The sequence below is a fragment of the Cibotium barometz genome, chromosome 11 (genome assembly GCF_041138505.1).
Source record: "Cibotium barometz isolate CiBa-2024 chromosome 11, ASM4113850v1, whole genome shotgun sequence".
Classification (NCBI taxonomy): domain Eukaryota; kingdom Viridiplantae; phylum Streptophyta; class Polypodiopsida; order Cyatheales; family Cibotiaceae; genus Cibotium; species Cibotium barometz.
Genome location: NC_141056.1, coordinates 52425089 through 52443741, shown reverse-complemented (window position 1 = coordinate 52443741; position 18653 = coordinate 52425089). Strand labels below are relative to the sequence as shown.

General features: G+C 40.5%; 1 protein-coding gene across 4 annotated transcripts; it reads right to left on the bottom strand.

Annotated features, from left to right (window-relative positions):
• Positions 1–10417: 10417 nt before the first annotated feature.
• LOC147634318 (casein kinase 1-like protein HD16) lies at positions 10418–16413 on the bottom strand. 4 transcript variants are annotated; one of them, XR_015266998.1, is made up of 17 exons: positions 15217–16413; positions 14675–14800; positions 14380–14453; positions 14216–14285; positions 14052–14107; positions 13887–13958; positions 13563–13657; positions 13409–13475; positions 13182–13311; positions 12877–13095; positions 12609–12739; positions 12274–12448; positions 12036–12126; positions 11765–11922; positions 11431–11619; positions 10926–11334; positions 10418–10759 (listed from the first exon to the last, which is right to left on the bottom strand). XR_015266998.1 is itself a non-coding variant. In XM_086805459.1 (16 exons), exons 1-16 carry the CDS (start codon positions 16189–16191, stop codon positions 11275–11277), a joined length of 2688 nt encoding a protein of 895 aa, XP_086661585.1. In that variant the 5' UTR covers positions 16192–16413; the 3' UTR covers positions 10872–11274. The 4 variants fall into 4 exon arrangements, 2 of the variants coding, with proteins under 2 accessions (XP_086661585.1, XP_086661586.1); XR_015266999.1 differs by having other exon boundaries at positions 11437–11619; XM_086805459.1 differs by lacking the exon at positions 10418–10759 and having other exon boundaries at positions 10872–11334.
• Positions 16414–18653: the final 2240 nt, after the last annotated feature.

The window sequence follows — 18653 nt, the reverse complement described above, 5'->3', positions numbered from 1 at the left end:
AAAATGAACAAATGATGCATGTGCGCTACGGCGCGAATTTAAGCCTGTCAACTTTGAAAAGCATAAATTTGCACCGTAGCGCACAGGCTTGTTTTTTTCATTTTTGTACTTTCATGCATTATGTACACTTTTTTGATGATAAATATGCTTACAAACATCAAAAAACATTTAAAAAATTTTGATTTTTTTAAATTGTTCAGATTTTGTACTGCCAGATTTCAGCTGGATGTTAATTGACAATATTTGAACAAATATTTGATCATTATCAATGAAATTTCCTACACATTCACATGCCTGCCAATAGTGGGCACAGTGCTGACACAACAAATAAACAAGAGAAATGGTTGAGAATTCTTAAAAAACTTTACAATTAAAAAAGTATACATTTTGTATTGATTTCGTAGAAAGAAAATTACAAGTTCCTGAGAAGATTTCTGAGAGCTTCTTTAGCTTCGTCACTCTGCGTGGCTTTCTTACCTAGGCTATTAGCTATAATAATAGGATTGGTTACACCTTTGGAGATTGATGTAGCACAATGGCTTAGCACATGGCCGGTGTAGTTGCTTGCAAATGTATACATAGGTGCCTCCCTGCTAATAAGTATACATTTGTTTGCATTATTTGCTAGCCCATCTTCGGTGAGAACCCCACTTAGAGCTTTACACTTGATGAGCTCTGCTTGTGCCTCCTTAGAGTACTCTAAATGGATTACTCGAATAAATGATGGAGAGAGGCTAGGAAGGTAATGAATCAGGGAGATGTCTCGTCCATCGGATTGCACACGAACTCCACCTCCACGTGCAGCAAACTTGTCAAAAATATAAGCTTTCTACAAGAGAAAAAGTTCAGGTGTTAGTAATAAATATGAAGGCACGACTTTGATTTAACCCCACCTCAATGTCATCATCACATTGGCTTGTGCGTGGGTTGCATATGTCTATACTGCTTCCACGCTGCTCAACTGATGTATCTACATGCAAGCGCTTATGTGGTTGAAATGCTTCTTGAGGGACACTTTCATACTCTGCTGCTACATTTTCTATAGCAACAAGAGCATTGGAAACAGTTTCCTCAATTGTACGTTCTGTATCATAACCTTGGAATGCTAGCGCTTGGGTAAGATCATGGTCATCAAAATCAATCTGTACACCTACAGTCTGTTGCTCAAGTGTGTCTTCTTTGCAGAAACCAGACCCAATTGCTAATATGGTTAGGGCCTCATCCTCCCTTAACCCCAAGGATTTACAAATGTCATCAAGGAAAAGAAATTCCTTGTTATCCATGATGATGGGATTCAAAGTGGTTACATCCAACTCAGGGATCTCTTCCACAATTTCATCCCCCTCGAGGTCACGATGAGGCTCTTCATCCTCAGTTGACCCTTGTTGGAGAAGCACCAAGGCCATGGACGCTTCAGCTTCTTCTGAGAAAACCTCTTCCACCTCGCCTTTGGATTCCTTCACAAGAGCTACTTCTTTGCTCATTGCCTTTCCCTTCTTTTTTTCTGCATCCCTGGCTTCTTGCAGAAACAGTGCTAACGTCATATCCCATGAAAGGAAGGTGGTGCCTACATTACCAACCTACAATTCATAAACGGTATCATCATCTTCGACCCTGTAATTGCTAGATGTAAGCCCTTTCAAAAATCGGTTGAGCCTGAATTGGAACGACTTGTCACCATGGTACAGATGCCTGATTAAGTCCACTGGAACCCATTTAGTGGTGGACTCAGGCAATTGCACGACATATTGTGCCACTACATCATTCATGTATCATTCATGTACTGGACCTGCTCTTGAAAAGCCTCTGCGTGAAGGTCTATAGTTCTCTGCATATCAATCACCCCCTCAAAAATGGCGATGTTCTGACCTGCACCTGCTGAGAGCCCAATTTTCTCAAGCTTTGCACGTAGTGAGTTAGAGCTTGAAGCCATGGCGGGATATTGAAGGGAAATAGAAACTGTGAGATCTTAAGAATGAAATGAGCTTTATAGAGAAAAACCTATTCTTATAAAGCATTCCATTTAAACATTTAATAAATTTATAGAACATACTTAAATTTATAGAACATACTTAAATTTTTCTAGCTCATAGGTGTAGCAACAACCCGATAGAATTAAAGCAAGATGCAGCATATCGACAGACGAAAATGTGAAAAACAAGCACCATTTTATTGGGGGAATCCAAGTCAAACCTCTTCCAATGAGCCTTGGGGACTATTTGGGGTGCTCTACAATCTAGTTATCTCAAATTTTCCATTGGAAGTCTCCAAGATGGTGATCTAAGACTATGCAATTCACAGAAAGTCTCTTTGGTAATGTGGTATTTAATCTATGCTCATTATGCTTAATGACATGTTTTATGGGTTCACAACCACAAGTAAGCACATAGCTCTACACCACTTTTAAAGAATTTTGACATTGGCCAAGTGCAACATCATCTTTTGCATCCTCCAAGCGGGGTTTTTTTTACACTTGTGAATAGTGAGTAACCTCACTATTCAAGGCTTAATCAACCCTTCTCTCAATGTTTTGATGCAATTGGTGGTTCAATCTTGCCATTAGGAAGTCACTACAAGCTCCTATCAGCTCACATTGTATTTTTCCCTTGATTTGCTCACTCAAGATCACCCTATTCACTATTTTTTCATTTAGGAGTGTTATAATTAATCATTGCTTAATCTTTGCATTTAGAACTAATCAAATTCTTTGTAAAATCATTAGGAATTGTGCTTGGAAGAGTCTCCTAATTAAGACCTTTCTATTTATCATCATGGCCACTTCAATGCACATTGATAGGTTTAGTGGGGTAGGATTCCACACACAACACTAAGGGTGAGGTTCATCCTCATGAAGAAAGGTCTATGGGCTATTACAAATGGAAAAGAAAAAAAATCTAGGACAAGGGAATCAGATATTACATGGGAAGCTAAGGATAGGCTTTTTCTATCATTGCATCATTAGGCCTTAGTGGTAATTATATTTGTCACATCACATATGCAAAAACCTCATTTGAGTCATGGGAGATTATGGAAAAACTATTTGGGGGAAAAAGAGAAGCATTCAAAAATTAGCCTTAAAATTCAAATTTTCAAACTTGAAATGAAAGCTTCTAGCTCATTTCCAAATCATCTAAATCACATGAAGAGTTTAATGTTGTAACTAGCAACTACCCGGAGCACCAAGAGATGATGAAGATGTAGCTGTCTTATTGAAAAGTATGCCTGATGAAGAGTATGGACATTTGGTCTATACTCTAACATATCTTCCAAAAACTTCTTTAGATTACATTAAAGCTACACTCCTTAAGGAGTACAAGAAGAAGCAAGAGAAGATTGGTGTCTCTGAAGGAGCATACTACACCAAGAACAAGTTCTCCACCAACAAGAACTTCATCAACAAGAAGAGCTTCACCAACAAGAAGAGCTTCACCAACTCAAAGGGAAAGAAGTCTTGTGGATTTTGTGGTAAAGATAATCATATTGCTTAGCCATGGCTTATCTTGATGTGTTTGAGCCTCCATGATGTTGTCCAACACATATCGGGAGCAGATGCCTCCGTGCTTGGTCTTTCGCGGCGGGCAGCGTGTGAAGTCTCTCATAGTTGGGTGGTTTGATGAGGATTCCCATTCCATTGGACCACATGTGATGATATTTTTAATGACGATTACACACCCCTTGAGTAGTCGTAGGGGAGTCAGGCAATCCAACTTCTTGGTCCATATGCATATCTGAAGAAATAGGTTCCCAAGAGTAGACCTCACTCAATCTATCGCTTGGTTTCTAGGGTCACTTGGCTCCTACAGGGTCCTAGGGATTATGAAGCGTGCAGATATTCCTCTTGACAGGATGCTCTTGATCCAGTGTCATTCGAGGCACTCCCTCAGGAATGGGATTGAGTCCAAAAATCCTACTTAATCCTTGTGTTCATGTAAGGGTGATTAGCTAAGATCACGCTCCTACTAACACTAGCAATGGTCCTCGATATTATGGATTCAATTTAATTTTTTTAAGTTTTTATCTCTGTTGGATTTGTGAACATGCATTCACTAGTTGAGTATGTGTATTCCGAGTAGATATGTGTGTGGCTAAGTGAGTTGGGAACATGCGTGGCCAAGTCCCAATTAGAGTTGTGAGCATGCATGGGAAACTAAGAATGTGTGTGGTCAAGAAAGTTAGGAACATTCAAGAACAGACAGGAACTTGTGAATGTGTGATTATAAAATGAGAACATGTATTCCCACTTTGGCATGTATGTGCAGAATTTTGACAAGTCTGCCACTTGCAGTGGTGCAAATAGGGCCACGTGATGGTCAGTTTTCAACCGTTATTTATTATTATGAGCATTTATGTGAATAATATTTTTTTTACCCCTTTCTTAATGAGAATATTATGCAAATTTTCCTTGTCAAACTTGTGAACGTGCTTATCTAGGCCCAGTCGAGTGTGTACGCAAGCAAACTAGAGAGCAATTTTTATGTTTTGGACTAAAAATCCAAAATTTTTCTCTAATTACTTCTTAATGGTACATATTTTTGGATTTTTTATTTGATAGCATACTTTAGCTTTTTCTAACCTACCTAATGATGTACACAATGTAGTCTAATGATAATGAGATTAAGTCTTGTGTGATGAATAAAAACTCAAAAATTATAAATGCAAGAAGGAATCAACCAAAATCAAAGGAAATTGAACTTGTAGAAGCCATGAAACTTGAGCTTTAGGGGTTGCTCCATGCTCCATCGCATCAAGGTTAGCAAAATAAAACATCAACAAACAAAGGTTAAAACCGATGGATTTACACTCCACCGACTATGCCAATACTCTAAATGCAAAGTATAGCAAGAAGGAATCAACCAAAATTAAAGAAAATTGAGTTAGAAACTTACTTGTAGAAGCCATAAAACTTGAGCCCGAGAGGTTACTCCCTGCTCCATTGCATCAAAGTAAGGAAAATAAAATATCAACAAATAAAGGTTAAAACCAATAGATTCGCACTTCATCGGCTATGCCAATACTCCAAATGCAAAGTATAGCAAGGGAGTCCTAAGCAAAGGCACTTCCCCAAAAATAGTGCCAAAGATGTTCAGGGATGGAAACACTCAAGATTTCCAAGATAGAGAGAAGGAGAGGAGAATGCAAGGGTCATACCAGTGTGCCCTTAAGCCACTCTTGGTAGAGTAACTCTCTACCAAGATAGAGAGAAGGAGAGGAGAATGCAAGGGTCATACCAGTGTGCCCTTAAGCCACTCTTGGTAGAGTAACTCTCTCTTGTAGAGATCTAGGATCTTCAACCTTGCCTCCTTTGTTGTTACCACAAAGTAGCTTTGTAGGTAGAGAGAGAGAGAGAGAGAGAGAGAGAGAGAGAGAGAGAGAGAGAGAGATATGGAAAGCTCAACCTCTACTTCTATATGCCACGATGAGTGAAAGCATAAGAGAGTAAACAAGAGAAGAAGAGAGGGAGAAGAGAGCATACATCGACACCATCACTCACCCACATAATCCCTAAGCATGCATGCAACAAGGAAGAAGAGAAATGCAGACAAGCAACTCAATCACAAGAGCTAGAAAACTCAAACTCAATTGTGAGAATGGGATTATGTCTTTTCTAATTAGTCAAAATGTCTTATATACAATACTCATTTGTTTGCCTAACTAATGTTTGAGGAGCCAATAAGCTAGTCTAGGCTAATTTCCTAGCCTAAATGTACACCATCAACATTACACAAGTCGTACGCTCGGTGTTGCACTATCTTTCGCAATTACACAAGTCGTAAGCTGGGGGGATTTTCCATAATCCTTTTACATGAAGCGCAAAAATATGGCTTAAAGAAGTTGCCCCATGTAACGCGCCATATATAGTGATGAAAATGAATGCTCAACACAAGGTGTTGCGAAAATCAGCTCAAATTTCAATCCACAAATTAGCCTATTGGTAAGGCAATTGTGGATGAGGCAATGGATAAGAAAAGGGCAACCATACACAGGTGTACAAGAGTATGCCAAAAATGATTAGTGCAAACATTATGTGATATCAAATTACCTACTCCTTTGCCCAATAGAACACATGTAGGTTCTCATCATGCATCTTATCCTTTTGTGACTCATGCTCTCATTGCAAATGTACGTAATGAAGAGGAACATGTTTCCTTTAAGGAAGCACATAAAAATGATCATTGGATGCAAGCCATGCAGAATGAGTATTACTCAATTCTCAAAAATGACACTTGATATTTGACAGATTTGCCTTACAGTAAAAAGGTCATTAGTCCTAAGTGGGTTTATAAGCTTAGGCATAAAGATGATGGTAACGATCGCTCTACAAGAGGCAAGCCTTGTTGCAAAGGAATATACTCAGGAGGAGAAGACCATAGATTATAATGAGACCTTTACACCCAAGTCACTTATGACTATAATCAAATGTATTATTGCATTTGCAAGCGCATCATGGATGGAATGTACATCAGTTAGATCTCAAGACTACCTTCTTAAATGGTGATTTAGATGAGGAGTTTATATATCTCAATCTTATGGTTTCGTTCAGAAGGGACAAGAGTCTAAAGTAGGCAAGTTAAGAAAAGATCTTAAGTAGACTTCCAGAGCATGGTATGAGAAGGTAAATACATACTTGATTGCAAACGATTTTTGCAAGAATCCAACTAAGAATACCTTCCATGTAAAAAGGAGTAAATATTGTGTATTGGTCATCGTTTTATATGTTAATAGCATGTTGATCACACATGCCCTAATAAGAAGAAGATTTCAACTTTCAAGGATGAATTATATGTGTCATTTGAGATGATAAATTTGGGCTCATCGCATTATTATTTAGACAGTTTATACACCATGATGATGGTATTGTGATGTTACAATCAAGGTACATATAAAGATTACTTACATGGTTTGGTCTTGAAGATTGAAAACCTTTTACTACACCAATAGAGACATGTACTACTTTCAGTCTCCAAGATGCAGGTGAACCATTTGATGGATCACTTTACCAATCACTTTACCAGCAAGTTGTTAGATGCCCCATTATCTATATAATACGATGCCAAACATTCAATTTGGGATCTCCGAGTTTAAGCAAGTTTATGCAAAGTCAATCTCGGAAGTAAGCATTAGCAAGCTACCAAGCAAGTATTTCAATACTTACATAGGGCACTCGTCCCTTGGACTGTTATATGCCAAGGGAGGTGATATTTAGCCCCATGCTTTAACTTCAATTGGGCTTGATTTTATTTTAAGAATACACAATAGTGAAAGCTAGCTCAACACAATTCAAAGCACTGAAGTGCAAAAAGAAGTGGAGAGTAAATAATATTACTGCTTGTAAAAACTTGATTACAAACTGATGGTATCCGCCCACCCATGTGCTTCAAGTAAGGAGCTATGATAAGATAGTGATGTGTCGACATCAACTAATAATGGTAGGCTATGACACTTTTTTCCTTGTTATGAGGTTATTTCTCCCAAGTGTGTCCACTATGTGCAAATGACCTCATCACATCACGTCACTTGTACATTGATTCTCAACAATCTACTTTGAGTGTTATGCTTCACTCTATCTCTAATTGTTTGTTGCATCTATGTGTGTACAAGGATTGGATTTGATTACCTTGCTCCAACAAGGTGCATGAGCATTGTACTTAAATTCATGCTATTCCAATAAAATTTGGTAATTCTTGCAAATGTAGTAGAGGTTTTCAATTTGAAAAATCAATCTAGACATGCAGAGCATAAATAAGAAAATCTTTGAGATACTTGTTTTTTGTCAAATGTCTTTCTACATGAAAAAGCAAAAAGATAGGAGATACATCACTAATGCTTTGCTTGAAACACTATGACAGTTTAATGATAGATATCCATGTATCTTTGCCAATTGATATGAATATTGACAAGAGAGTTGTCCTTACAATGGCTTTTCTTCTCTACACAAATTTCAACATTGCTCAAATGGCACACATTATTCACGGTTCCATACTCTGCGAATGCATAATTTCATTTAAGTGTGTTGAAATTGAGCCTACCAAGCCTCTAAAATTTTGATTGGGTTTTCTTTGGGACTTTTTAGGAGGAATGGTCTTATTGCGTCCATCTACATAGATAGATAGTTGTTAAATTAAGTTTTTTCTCCTTTGTTTTTAACACATTTGATCATTGTGTCCAAATCTATGCTAGGGAGTAGTGGTGTTTCAAGCACAATGCCAGAGACTGGTATCCACCCTTGGTATGTTATGCTTGGGATCCAATGATCTCCTACAAGATAATGATAGCACATAAGGATTTGGAACTCACTACAATTCCTTTGTTTACATTGTGAGTCTGCTTTAAAACTACTTTTTGCTACTATAAACGTTAATCTTAATGATTTTGTCTTTATAGTCCTTGTATGCCTTGGTTGATATTGATATAACAAAAATACTTATGGCCAAAACTAATGCAACAACGCAAAACTAAAACAACCTACCATGTCCTTAATTACAATGGTTACAATCTCTCTTGAGCCTTGGTTGATATTTATGGCCAAAACTAATGCAACAACGCAAAATTAAAACCTACCATGTCCTTAATTACAATGGTTACAATCTCCCTTGAGCCTTGGTTGATATTGATGTAACAAAAATACTTATGGCCAACTAATGCAACACCACAAAATTAAAACAACCTACCATGTCCATAAATAAAATGGTAACAATCTCTCGAGATGCTCCCCAACTACTTCACACTTCATTGCAAAACCCTTACGTCTGCATTTTTCTACATTTTTCATAAGCCCTCAGTAGGGACATCTTACATTAAAGAAAATCGGTATCAACTCACATAAACAAAGTCTGTATCAAATCACACCAACTTCCTGTGGATGAAAAGAACGAGATTAATGGAGCTGATGTTCCTCCACTAGGCAAAATAAATCTTCACATACCTGTCCTTCGTATGGTCTATGATACAACAGCCAATATTGCCTGTTTGAAAGAATTGCCAAACCGTAGTATTGATGCAACAGACTGCTATTCAAGTTTACCAAACCTTAACAGAAATGGCATCACTTCTATGGTGGTAGAGGACCTACCGCAAGAGCAGCTAATACAAAATTTACTAGTTAAAATTTGACACCCTGGCACATCCACTTCCCAAGAGTTCATTACTTCATTCGGAGAGAGAATTACTGGCACCCCATCAAGCATATGAACATCTCCTGTTATCACACCTAGCAGACGGTCCAACAACTCAACATTTATTACTTGCCGCTTACGTTGCCACATGTCCACAGTCATATTTGCCAATCATTGACACTTCCTACAATTGACCCTTTTTACGTTGCCACGTGTCCTCAGTGATATTTGCCAATCATTGACACTTCCTACAATTGACCCTTTTTACATTGTGCATTCCTTATAGCTGTGAATTTATAGCTGAAAAACCACAGGGCCTACCTGACCGCAAAGTATTATTGCAATACAATTACTACTTTCAACCATTGTCCAAAAAGTTACTCTTGCTTACATTTTTGTAGTCAAGTACTTACTACATTACAAACCATAAGAACTATCTAATGTTTAGGCTAAGCACATTGTTAATTGAATCAAGGCACATGGTAGCTGTAAAGCACACAGCTCCTAAGACACTCATCAATAGAGCTGCAGGTATGTAATTCATCAACGCTGACCAGTAATCTATATTCTTTGAGAAACCATTTTTTGGTCCTGGTAGGATTAATCACGTTGCAAATAACCAGCTCTTGTTTAACTAATAACATAAACACACTATGTAAAAGAGCACGCACCAATTAGCTCCACCTATGTAACATTATTTTCAAACAACTGAATTGCAAGCAACCACGTTAACCATTATGCTTATACTGACAGCATCAATCAATCACAGTAAAAAAGATTGCCTTCTAGCATGAAGTGTTTTCCATGCCAGAGGTTCAATAGCTACCACAGAATTCAAGAGGTATAAAACTACCAAAATTCTGCACTTCATTCTACAAACAGAAAATTTCAGAAGACATTATAATAAGGAGCCTGCCTTGACTTTCTGGCCCCTTCCCTTCTAGCATGAAGGGAAGGGGCCAGACGTTTAATGGCTACCACAGAATTTAAGAAAGGTATAAACCCACAAAATTCTGCACTTCATTCTACAAACAGAAAATTTCAGACGACATGAGAACAAGGAGCCTGCCTTGCCTTTATGGCCCCTTCCCTTTTCTAGCATAAAGTGTTTTCCATGCCAGAGTTTCAATGGCTACCACAGAATTTAAGAAAGGTGTAAACCCACAAAATTCTGCACTCCAATCTACAGACAGAAAATTTCAGAAGACATGAGAACAAGGAGCCCGCCTTGCCTTTCTGGCCCCTTCCCTTCCAATACAGACAAACACGCTTACAATTGCTAGCGAGAAGTTCCAACAAGAACATTTGCCAGAAGATACTTTATTCATGCACATACCCTCTTCCGCTCAAAAATGTTGAACTTTTAGCAATTACCTACCTCAGAAGTTATGACATGAAGGGCCACACATCCCCATTAAGAACCTATACGTCTAATTTAGAGAAGGTTACAGATGGTAGACACAAGCAGCAGCATGCAAGTCAATATTGCATCCCAATAGCAACCACTCCAAGATAAACCAAACTAGTATCAGCACTTAGAGCTGCAAAGAAAACAGGGATACCATGCGGAAGCACATACCAATCCCTGTAGCAGGGCAGCGGGATCGATCTGCAACAGAGACACAAAGGCAGCATACTAACGCTGACTGCAGACACAGATAACAAAGGTAATGCATCAGAAGAATGGAGCCATCTTCTGGAATGGCATATGCCTGCTGCCTTCTCTCAAAAGCTATCTGACAGCAGAAAGTAACCTAGTATGGAAACCCTCCTATTATTAACTGGCATTGTTATTTAAAAGTTCCATATTACCTGGACGTAAGTTTGAGGAGTGTTTGGTGGGCTGCCCATGCACGCACGGCAGCAGCTTCCACCTTCTTGTGACTTGTCAACCGCCTTAGAGATTAAATATATAAACCTATTGATCTAAAGGAGTCGGGCAATGTCAGTCCCCAAACTCAACATCACCATATTGCGCCTTAGAGGAAGCTTTATGATCTTTTGCTTACAATATACGAATGTGACTGAACAAATTTTTAAAGAGGGCCTTTTCTTTCCACAAGAACGGCTTATGCAGTTCTCGGAAGCAGCAGTTTGGGATGCAAGAAAATGCAACTGAAGCCTGTCAACGAGAGGGCTACTGAAGGCAACAACCAGGCCCCTATGAAACAGTGCGTCCGTAACTTACAGCAGCTATGTACAAGTTTTTGGACCACTTTTCCTGCAGAAAACCACAAACTCGTGTGAACAAAAAATGCTGCAGGCTCAGGTGATGGAGACTGCTCAAATCAAACGAAAGATGGATTAAACACTCAACCTTTACATGAGAGCTTGGAAATGCCGATGTACGAAGCGTTTCTTGGGTCTCATCTGTGGGTTTTCTTCTTGGCACGCTCAAAATGAAAGCAGCCTGGTCCCAAGTTGCAGCAGTCGCTGTGATACGATATCCATTGTCCCATCTGCGATGAATGCCTTCACTTGGGTAGAGAAAATCCAGCTCAACTACCTGAAGGCACAGACAGCAGTTAGCAAAAGCCTACACTACTCAGAAGCATACACTCAACAAGGGCATGTTTTACAAAAAAAGGAATGGCCAACGCGAGAAGATTGATTAAAGCAGAGAACATGCAGTTAAAGTGACAAAACCTCACTTGGTCAGTGAAGCCAGCATTCCGGGACATGACCACACCCCAACGACTCCCAGCGGAGGCCATAGAAGTGACATAGAAACCCTCTCTCCACTTCTTATTGATCCACTTGAAAGGGAAAGAATCGCTGACTTTATAGGATTGTTGAGTGTACTGTGTTCCTAGATAAAAAAGCAAATGTAAAGAAAAAGAGTGAGGTGACCGTACAAAAAACCACACACAGAAGTGCCTCTCCTTGTGTGATGAAACAAATAACCGTTATTAACAACCTGACCTTTTGACATGACTACCAGAGAGCTCCCATTATTGGCTCCGGCGATAGCGCTAATGTAATAGTTCCGCTCCCACTGCTCAATGATCCACTCCTGCAAAACCAAAGAAATTGCCTTCAAAATGTTTATCCATCTGCTGGCATACCCCTATGAAGCATGAATGGTCTTCAAACTACACACATTGTACCCTTTACAATGACAGGACAGCTTGACAGTGAACTGGGATTAGCATGTAATAACCTTATGTAGGAAAAGCTGAGACAGTTCATAGACTTGGGCACTAAACCCTGTTCCGGCATCCATGATCAATGCCCACAGGTTACTGGATGAAGCAACGCTGCTAATGTATAAGCCATCTTCATTCCCCTTGTCTACATGTTGAGCTAACCGATTATCAGCAACATTGTAATGGTACCTGCATGAGTTGCCAAACCTTAGCATGACCACAAGGACTTCCAATTTGATCATCATTTATAATTTTCGCATACCCACCACTTCCTACTTGGGCCTTGTGTCAAGAAAGTGTTCAACTCTACATGAATGTTATTATCAAGTCCTCTGAAAAACCAGCATACCTCTGCTTCATGGGCCGACGAGCATTATACACAGTTATCCATTGAGTAGCCGGCATTCCCAGCCGTATTTTTTTCTTGGGCTGATCATCTTCATCCTCCTCAGCAATTAACCTGGCCCGTTTCTGCCCAACCTAATAAAACATTCCAATACTACTCAGTATACAGTTCATGGGTATATTTGCATGTTATCAGACTCAGAGGAAAAGGCTATCAGAGGTGAACAAGCAAGCAGCAGCTCAAAGACGTTTCTTTCAAACGAATTTAATACCTTCTGAGCACCATCCGTATTGACAGGCCTTGTGGCAGGATTGGGCCCAATTAAACCATCAAAAAGCGACACCAATTTCCCATAATTAGGCTCCTCATCGAACTTCATGTTCACCACTGTCTCTAGAAAAAGCTTAAAAGGAAGAGGAAAGAAACAGCAGAGCATCTCGGGTGATGTCGCCATTTTCTTCTTACACACTAGAAAACCTTTGTTGTCACCCTGTGAAAGGTACACTCAGCAAGTCATTTTAACAAGGCCTTTAAATACACCAATCAAAGTTCCAAACTCAGACACTACACACGAACCTGGTATCCTTGCCAGGGCAAACGGCCTCTCAGCAAGAAGATGAGCGTATATGCCAATGACTCAAGATCATCTCTCCGACTGCCTGTTCGACCTAGGTGAGCATGCACACTAGCATAGCGAACAGTACCTCTGAAGCCACAAAAAGAAAGTATGAGATCTGTTCCATAAACTTGAAACTCCACAAGGAAATCTAGCAATTTGGCTTCACAATTGGTGGTGACTATACCTAAAAACATCTGGCTTTTGATCGTAATCTACATGCTGGCCAGTGGCCCCATCTCTCCACCGTGTTGCTGCCAGAAACACCACTATATCAAAAGACAAGCCAGAAAGAAAGGGAGGGGGAACGACAAATCTGGTTTTAAGTTGAAGTGACTAACCTAGACCAAGGTCAATTAAGAAAAGTTTCTTCTCATCAACTGTTCCAGGTTGTCCAAGCAAAAAATTTTCAGGCTTGACATCTCCATGCACATACCTGAACAGGCATAACATGCTTGAGCATTATTTAGGCTATTTATTCACTCAGGCTGGTTATCAGCGGGTGCCCATCTGGCCACTCTCATCAGGTATGGTCAGGCAATCATGCCCGTCCAACTCCCTGTCCATTTGTCATATGACCAGGAAATGTTACATAGCCAGCAGTGTTTACACATTCGAGCATAAAACAGGAAAAAAAGGGGTGACATCAATGGCTCATAGCATACCCTCTACCGTGCATTTTCTCTAAAATGGATATGGCTTCCACAGCAATGCAAGCAACCATCTCTGTGGACATCCTGTGGCAGAAGACAAGACAACCATAAGAGCAGTGTACCCAAACCATCCCCATATCACCAAAGAATCAAGTAACATCACAAATTATATCTTACGCTTGTCCAGAGGTGTTCCACACATCCCACAAACTCGGCCCCAGCATGTCCATGACCTATCAAGAGAAACAAAGTTGAATTCCATATTGGAGACAAACTTAACTGTGCTACCATCACAACTATGCAGAACTTTAGAAAGAGCCACAAAAGGTTAAAATACTCGCCATCACGTAATAATCCCCCTGTCTCCCTTTAAAATGTACTCGAGGCACACCATGACTTCCACCTAGAGTACTGCAAAGAGACACACACGATCCATAAGCAAGCATTCTGGAACCTATACTCTACAAAACCCATCAAATGAGATGCTTTTTGAAAAGAGGCTTACTTGTACACCTGCCACTCGTATGGGGGACCATAATTGCAGCCTTTGCTGTTTTTGTGCTCGAATTTTAAAGCAACCTGAGAAGATACAATAACACAAATTGTATGTTAACAAAGTATACCTCCATTAATACTTTATAGCTCAGCTTTGTTTCACATAAAAGGAAGTACTTTCATCATGAAACCAATATCGACCCTTTACTTTAATCATGAAACCAAATCAACCCTTTCTTAAAGTTAATGACCAGTTAAACCTGGAAGTTGTTCTTAGCGTTTTCTTAAACCTCTGAATAGCTTACCTCCACAGCTTGAGGGCCTGTTCGTTCTGTTCCGCCATTCATTCTGCGACCCAAATAAACTTGTCCAAACCCACCCTTCCCGAGCTTCCTCTCTGTCTTATACACAGGGGAGCCTCCCACTTGCACCTGTCAAATAAGGAGCTGTTAAGGACACAGCCAACAAACACCTCGCAAGACAATACATAAAACACCCTGATAATGAATGGAGTTCCTTGCAGCATGCATCCATCATACTCTTAACACCTAACAACGCCGAAGACCACATGATATTTGTACTCTCTTTGCAAGGTGCCAACAACCTAAGAATGTGCAATCTTTACTTCAAATTAAGTTTGCTGGCATCAAGGTACTAAAAGCCACAGAAAGTACCACGACCCTTGTAGAACAAGGGATAAATACCCTCCCTACAAAGGGGGCAGCTCTACTTTCTCTTGATTAGCAAGGAACAAAAGTTAAAACCCTGCAGTCTATTAAGTGATACTTGCACTCTCCCAAAGGCCAACCTTGCTATGGAAGACAGAGACAACCTGAGTACTACTTACCCTCTCCGGGATGGGAGATTGGTCTTCGTCTCCTGCAGGCACCTTCTCTGGACTCTTACCAGCACTCTCCTCATCCATTTTCTCTTGGACTCCTGCAGGGCCTTCTGGAGCGTTGGTATCAACAGTAGCTTTATCAAGCTCGCAGCGATCTAGAGGCTGATCCGGCTGCAGAACACCCTTGTTTCGTCCAGAAGCACCGTTTTTGGGGGTTGAGGGCCCTCTAACTTTGGGGGCTCTTGTCCTGTTCTGGTTAGAGGGAGCTCGGGGGGCTCTGACTTTCTGCGCCTTGATCTTGATCTGCTTGGAGGTGGGGACAGGGGCGACCACTGGCTTAAAGGCCAAGGCCAGGGCCGGGGCCTGGCAAGCTGCAGCCGCAACGGCTTCCTGGTTGGGGGTTAGGGTTAGGGTTTGCAGTGCGGCTGCTTCCTTGGCTACTGTGGCTCGTGTCCTCACTGGCTCTCGCGCTGCAACAGTGGTGGGTGTCCCACCTGCTGGGGTTCGCCTGCGAGCTAGGGTATGGCGACGAGAAAGTTTCGGTAGTTCCGCCTGGTTCGGTTCCTGCTTCTGCTCCTCCCGATCGTCGCAAATTAGGGTCTCCTGATCCTGCCTCTGTGGACTTAGGGCTTCCTGCTGGTTCTCCTCGCAAATTAGGTTTTTCAGGTGCGGCCTTCCAACCCTGTTTATGGTTTTCTGCTGCGTCTCCTCCCGATCTGGGGTTTTCCCCTTTGGCTTCTCGGTTTTTCGCCGATGCTCCTGAGCTTCGTCCTCTTTCTTCTTGACCCGGGTTTCCTGCTGCTTTACTTCACGAAGCAGGGTTTGCTGCTGCTGCCGCGTCGGCTTCACAGCACGGTTTAAGGTTTTCTGTTGAACCTCCTTGCGTTCCAGGGTATGGTGTTGCTGCTGCTGCTCTCGATGTAGGGTTTCGGGGAACTGTGGAAAACGGGGCTGGCTCGCTCCACTGCGCAGTTCCGGCATCCTTCACCCATGCACTCGATTAAAGTACCCTACGCAAAATACTAACACCATTGCCTCTCAGGGCGATGGCTATGGTGTTGGAATTACTCATACAGAACAAACAATCTTCAACATAGGCTAGAGTCATATATGATGATGACTGATGAGGATGAGCATGATGATATGTGCGTCGGTATTTTTATCGGCCGAAATTAACAAATATCGCACCAATAGATTTTGGGTGCAAATCAAAGCGCAAATATATATATATATAGGGGCCTAACGTTTGTAATAAAAAAAATAGGAATTTCTTGGCATGAATTTTACCAAATATCTATGGATAGCCTGAGGTTAAGACCTTAGGAAATAAGTTCACATTTTAAAAAAAATTATTAAGTTTACATATTCACAATCTAATATAAAAACATTAGACACTTTTTGCACAAAATCTAATAAAGAATTATTAAAAACTTTTTTTAGAAGCCTCAAAAATTGCACAAAATGTAATAAAGAATTATCAGAGGCAACCATCTGTACATGCACTAACCATAACTAGTCCAAGAGGCCCAGATTAATTAACTATTAGTGAATTAATATCATTTAAGAGATCACAAGCATCAAAACGTTCACGCAAAACCAGAATCAATACATGCTTTTTTTAAATTAATGTGTTTCTGCCTCACACATCTCTCTCTCTCTCCATCTTTCTCACTCTTGCATATCACAGAGGCTCTCTCTCTCTCTCTCTCTCTCTCCATCTTTCTCACTCTTGCATATCATAGAGTCTCTCTCTCTCTCTCTCTCTCTCTCTCTCTCTCTCACACACACACACACACACACACAAATCCTCAAGTATGGCAAGCTTGGCTCTCCTTTTTATAACTGCATTTGTGCCAGAAAGTTCAAACGACAGAAGGATCCAGACATCTCCAACCTTGCCACGCATCATTTTGCCGCCATCCTCCCAAATCAAAAAAAATTAACCAAAGTAAGGTATATGTTCCCTCAAGTTCCTCACTACGTCCAACTAATTAATGTTAAAAACGTTTGGGACCCATATTGGGAGATATGAATTTTCGGAGAGATTAGAGGCAGTAGTAATAGGAACTATGAAATTTTACGAGTTTCAACAAATGAGCAAATGCCACATCCAATTTTTTTGACATCCTAGCACCAAAACGAGTGACTTTATTCAATTCAAAAGGGGCTCATAAGTGCAAGTACTAGCCCTACCCTATTATGGCATCTCCACCTATAACCCAAGATCAACTTTTGGAAAGTGTGTCGCATTTGATTAGAGGATCCCACACTAGCTTTAACCCCCCCCCCAACAAAAAAAAAACAAAAAAAAAACTTCGATTCTCTCCAGCTCTCCATAATCGCCAGTGGAGCAACCTCGATATGGCTACATTGCATCAAACTCTACACTGCAGTGGGAGCAACCCTTGATATGGCTACGTTGCATCAAACTCAACACTGCAATGGGAGCAACCCTTGATATGGCTATGTTGCATCAAACTCTACATTGCAGTGGGAGCAACCCTTAATATGGCTACATCACATCAAACTCAACCATTGCTACCCTTTCCTCAACCTTAAATACAACCTTCTAGGCTTGCTACTACAACACCCCCACTTATGTTGCGACTAGCTTCCTCAAGCCTAAATTAACAATGTTTGAAATTTTCTTGTCGGTGGAGGATAATTTGCCCCATGGGTCCACTCACTTTGGTATAAATTGAGTAAAAGCAACAGTAGTCCCATTAAGTGCACTTTGTTTGAGCTTCTATTTTGTGTTTTTTAGCACTCTTAGCATTCAATGGGAGTATTCTTCATCAACAAGATCCTCTTTCGAAACAACAATGCAAATCTCTTCTGGTTGGAGGAATTTTTTTCAGAGTGGATCTATCCAAAGTGGACTTATCCACTAGCTAGCTTTGTGCTAGTACTTATGAGCTTCACGAAGGAATGGATATTCAACTTTGAAGGACACTCGATAGAGTGTATGCCATTAAGCATTGCCTCAACCAATGCTTGGACTTTCAACATTGATGGGACATCCTATGTCTATTATCACATAGTGGATATGAAGAAGTGGACCATCATCTTGGTGTTGTGCTTAATGAAAAGCCGTGTAATGTACTTTGCGTACACACATCTAATCAAGGGGGGATCATTCTACACACATCTAATCAAGGGGGGATCATTCTACACACTCAAAGTCGCATGATTAGTTCTGTTTTATGCCATACACTTCATGAAAGTGAGCTAGACATTGCCATTGCTTTCATGCAATTAGTAAGACCTCTCACATCACTTATGGCATCCTTCATTGATGGCATGAACACCATGTAGATTGAGCTATATCACAAGAAGGAAGACAAGGACTACAATCCAAGTGGAGAAAAAGCATTTCATGTGGCCTCCCATGAGGACTATTTCATTTTTACTTTACCTTCTAAAATCACACCAAGTACCAGCCC

Excerpts from the sequence above, each read along its gene's own strand:
- LOC147634318 (XM_086805459.1), bottom strand. The coding sequence starts at position 16,191 with ATGCCGGAACTGCGCAGTGGAGCGAGCCAGCCCCGTTTTCCACAGTTC. Across the intron at positions 12,127-12,273 it reads CTCAGCTTTTCCTACATAAG|GAGTGGATCATTGAGCAGTG; the intron begins GTTATTACATGC and ends TTGGTTTTGCAG. Across the intron at positions 11,923-12,035 it reads TCTGGTAGTCATGTCAAAAG|GAACACAGTACACTCAACAA; the intron begins GTCAGGTTGTTA and ends TTTTTTATCTAG.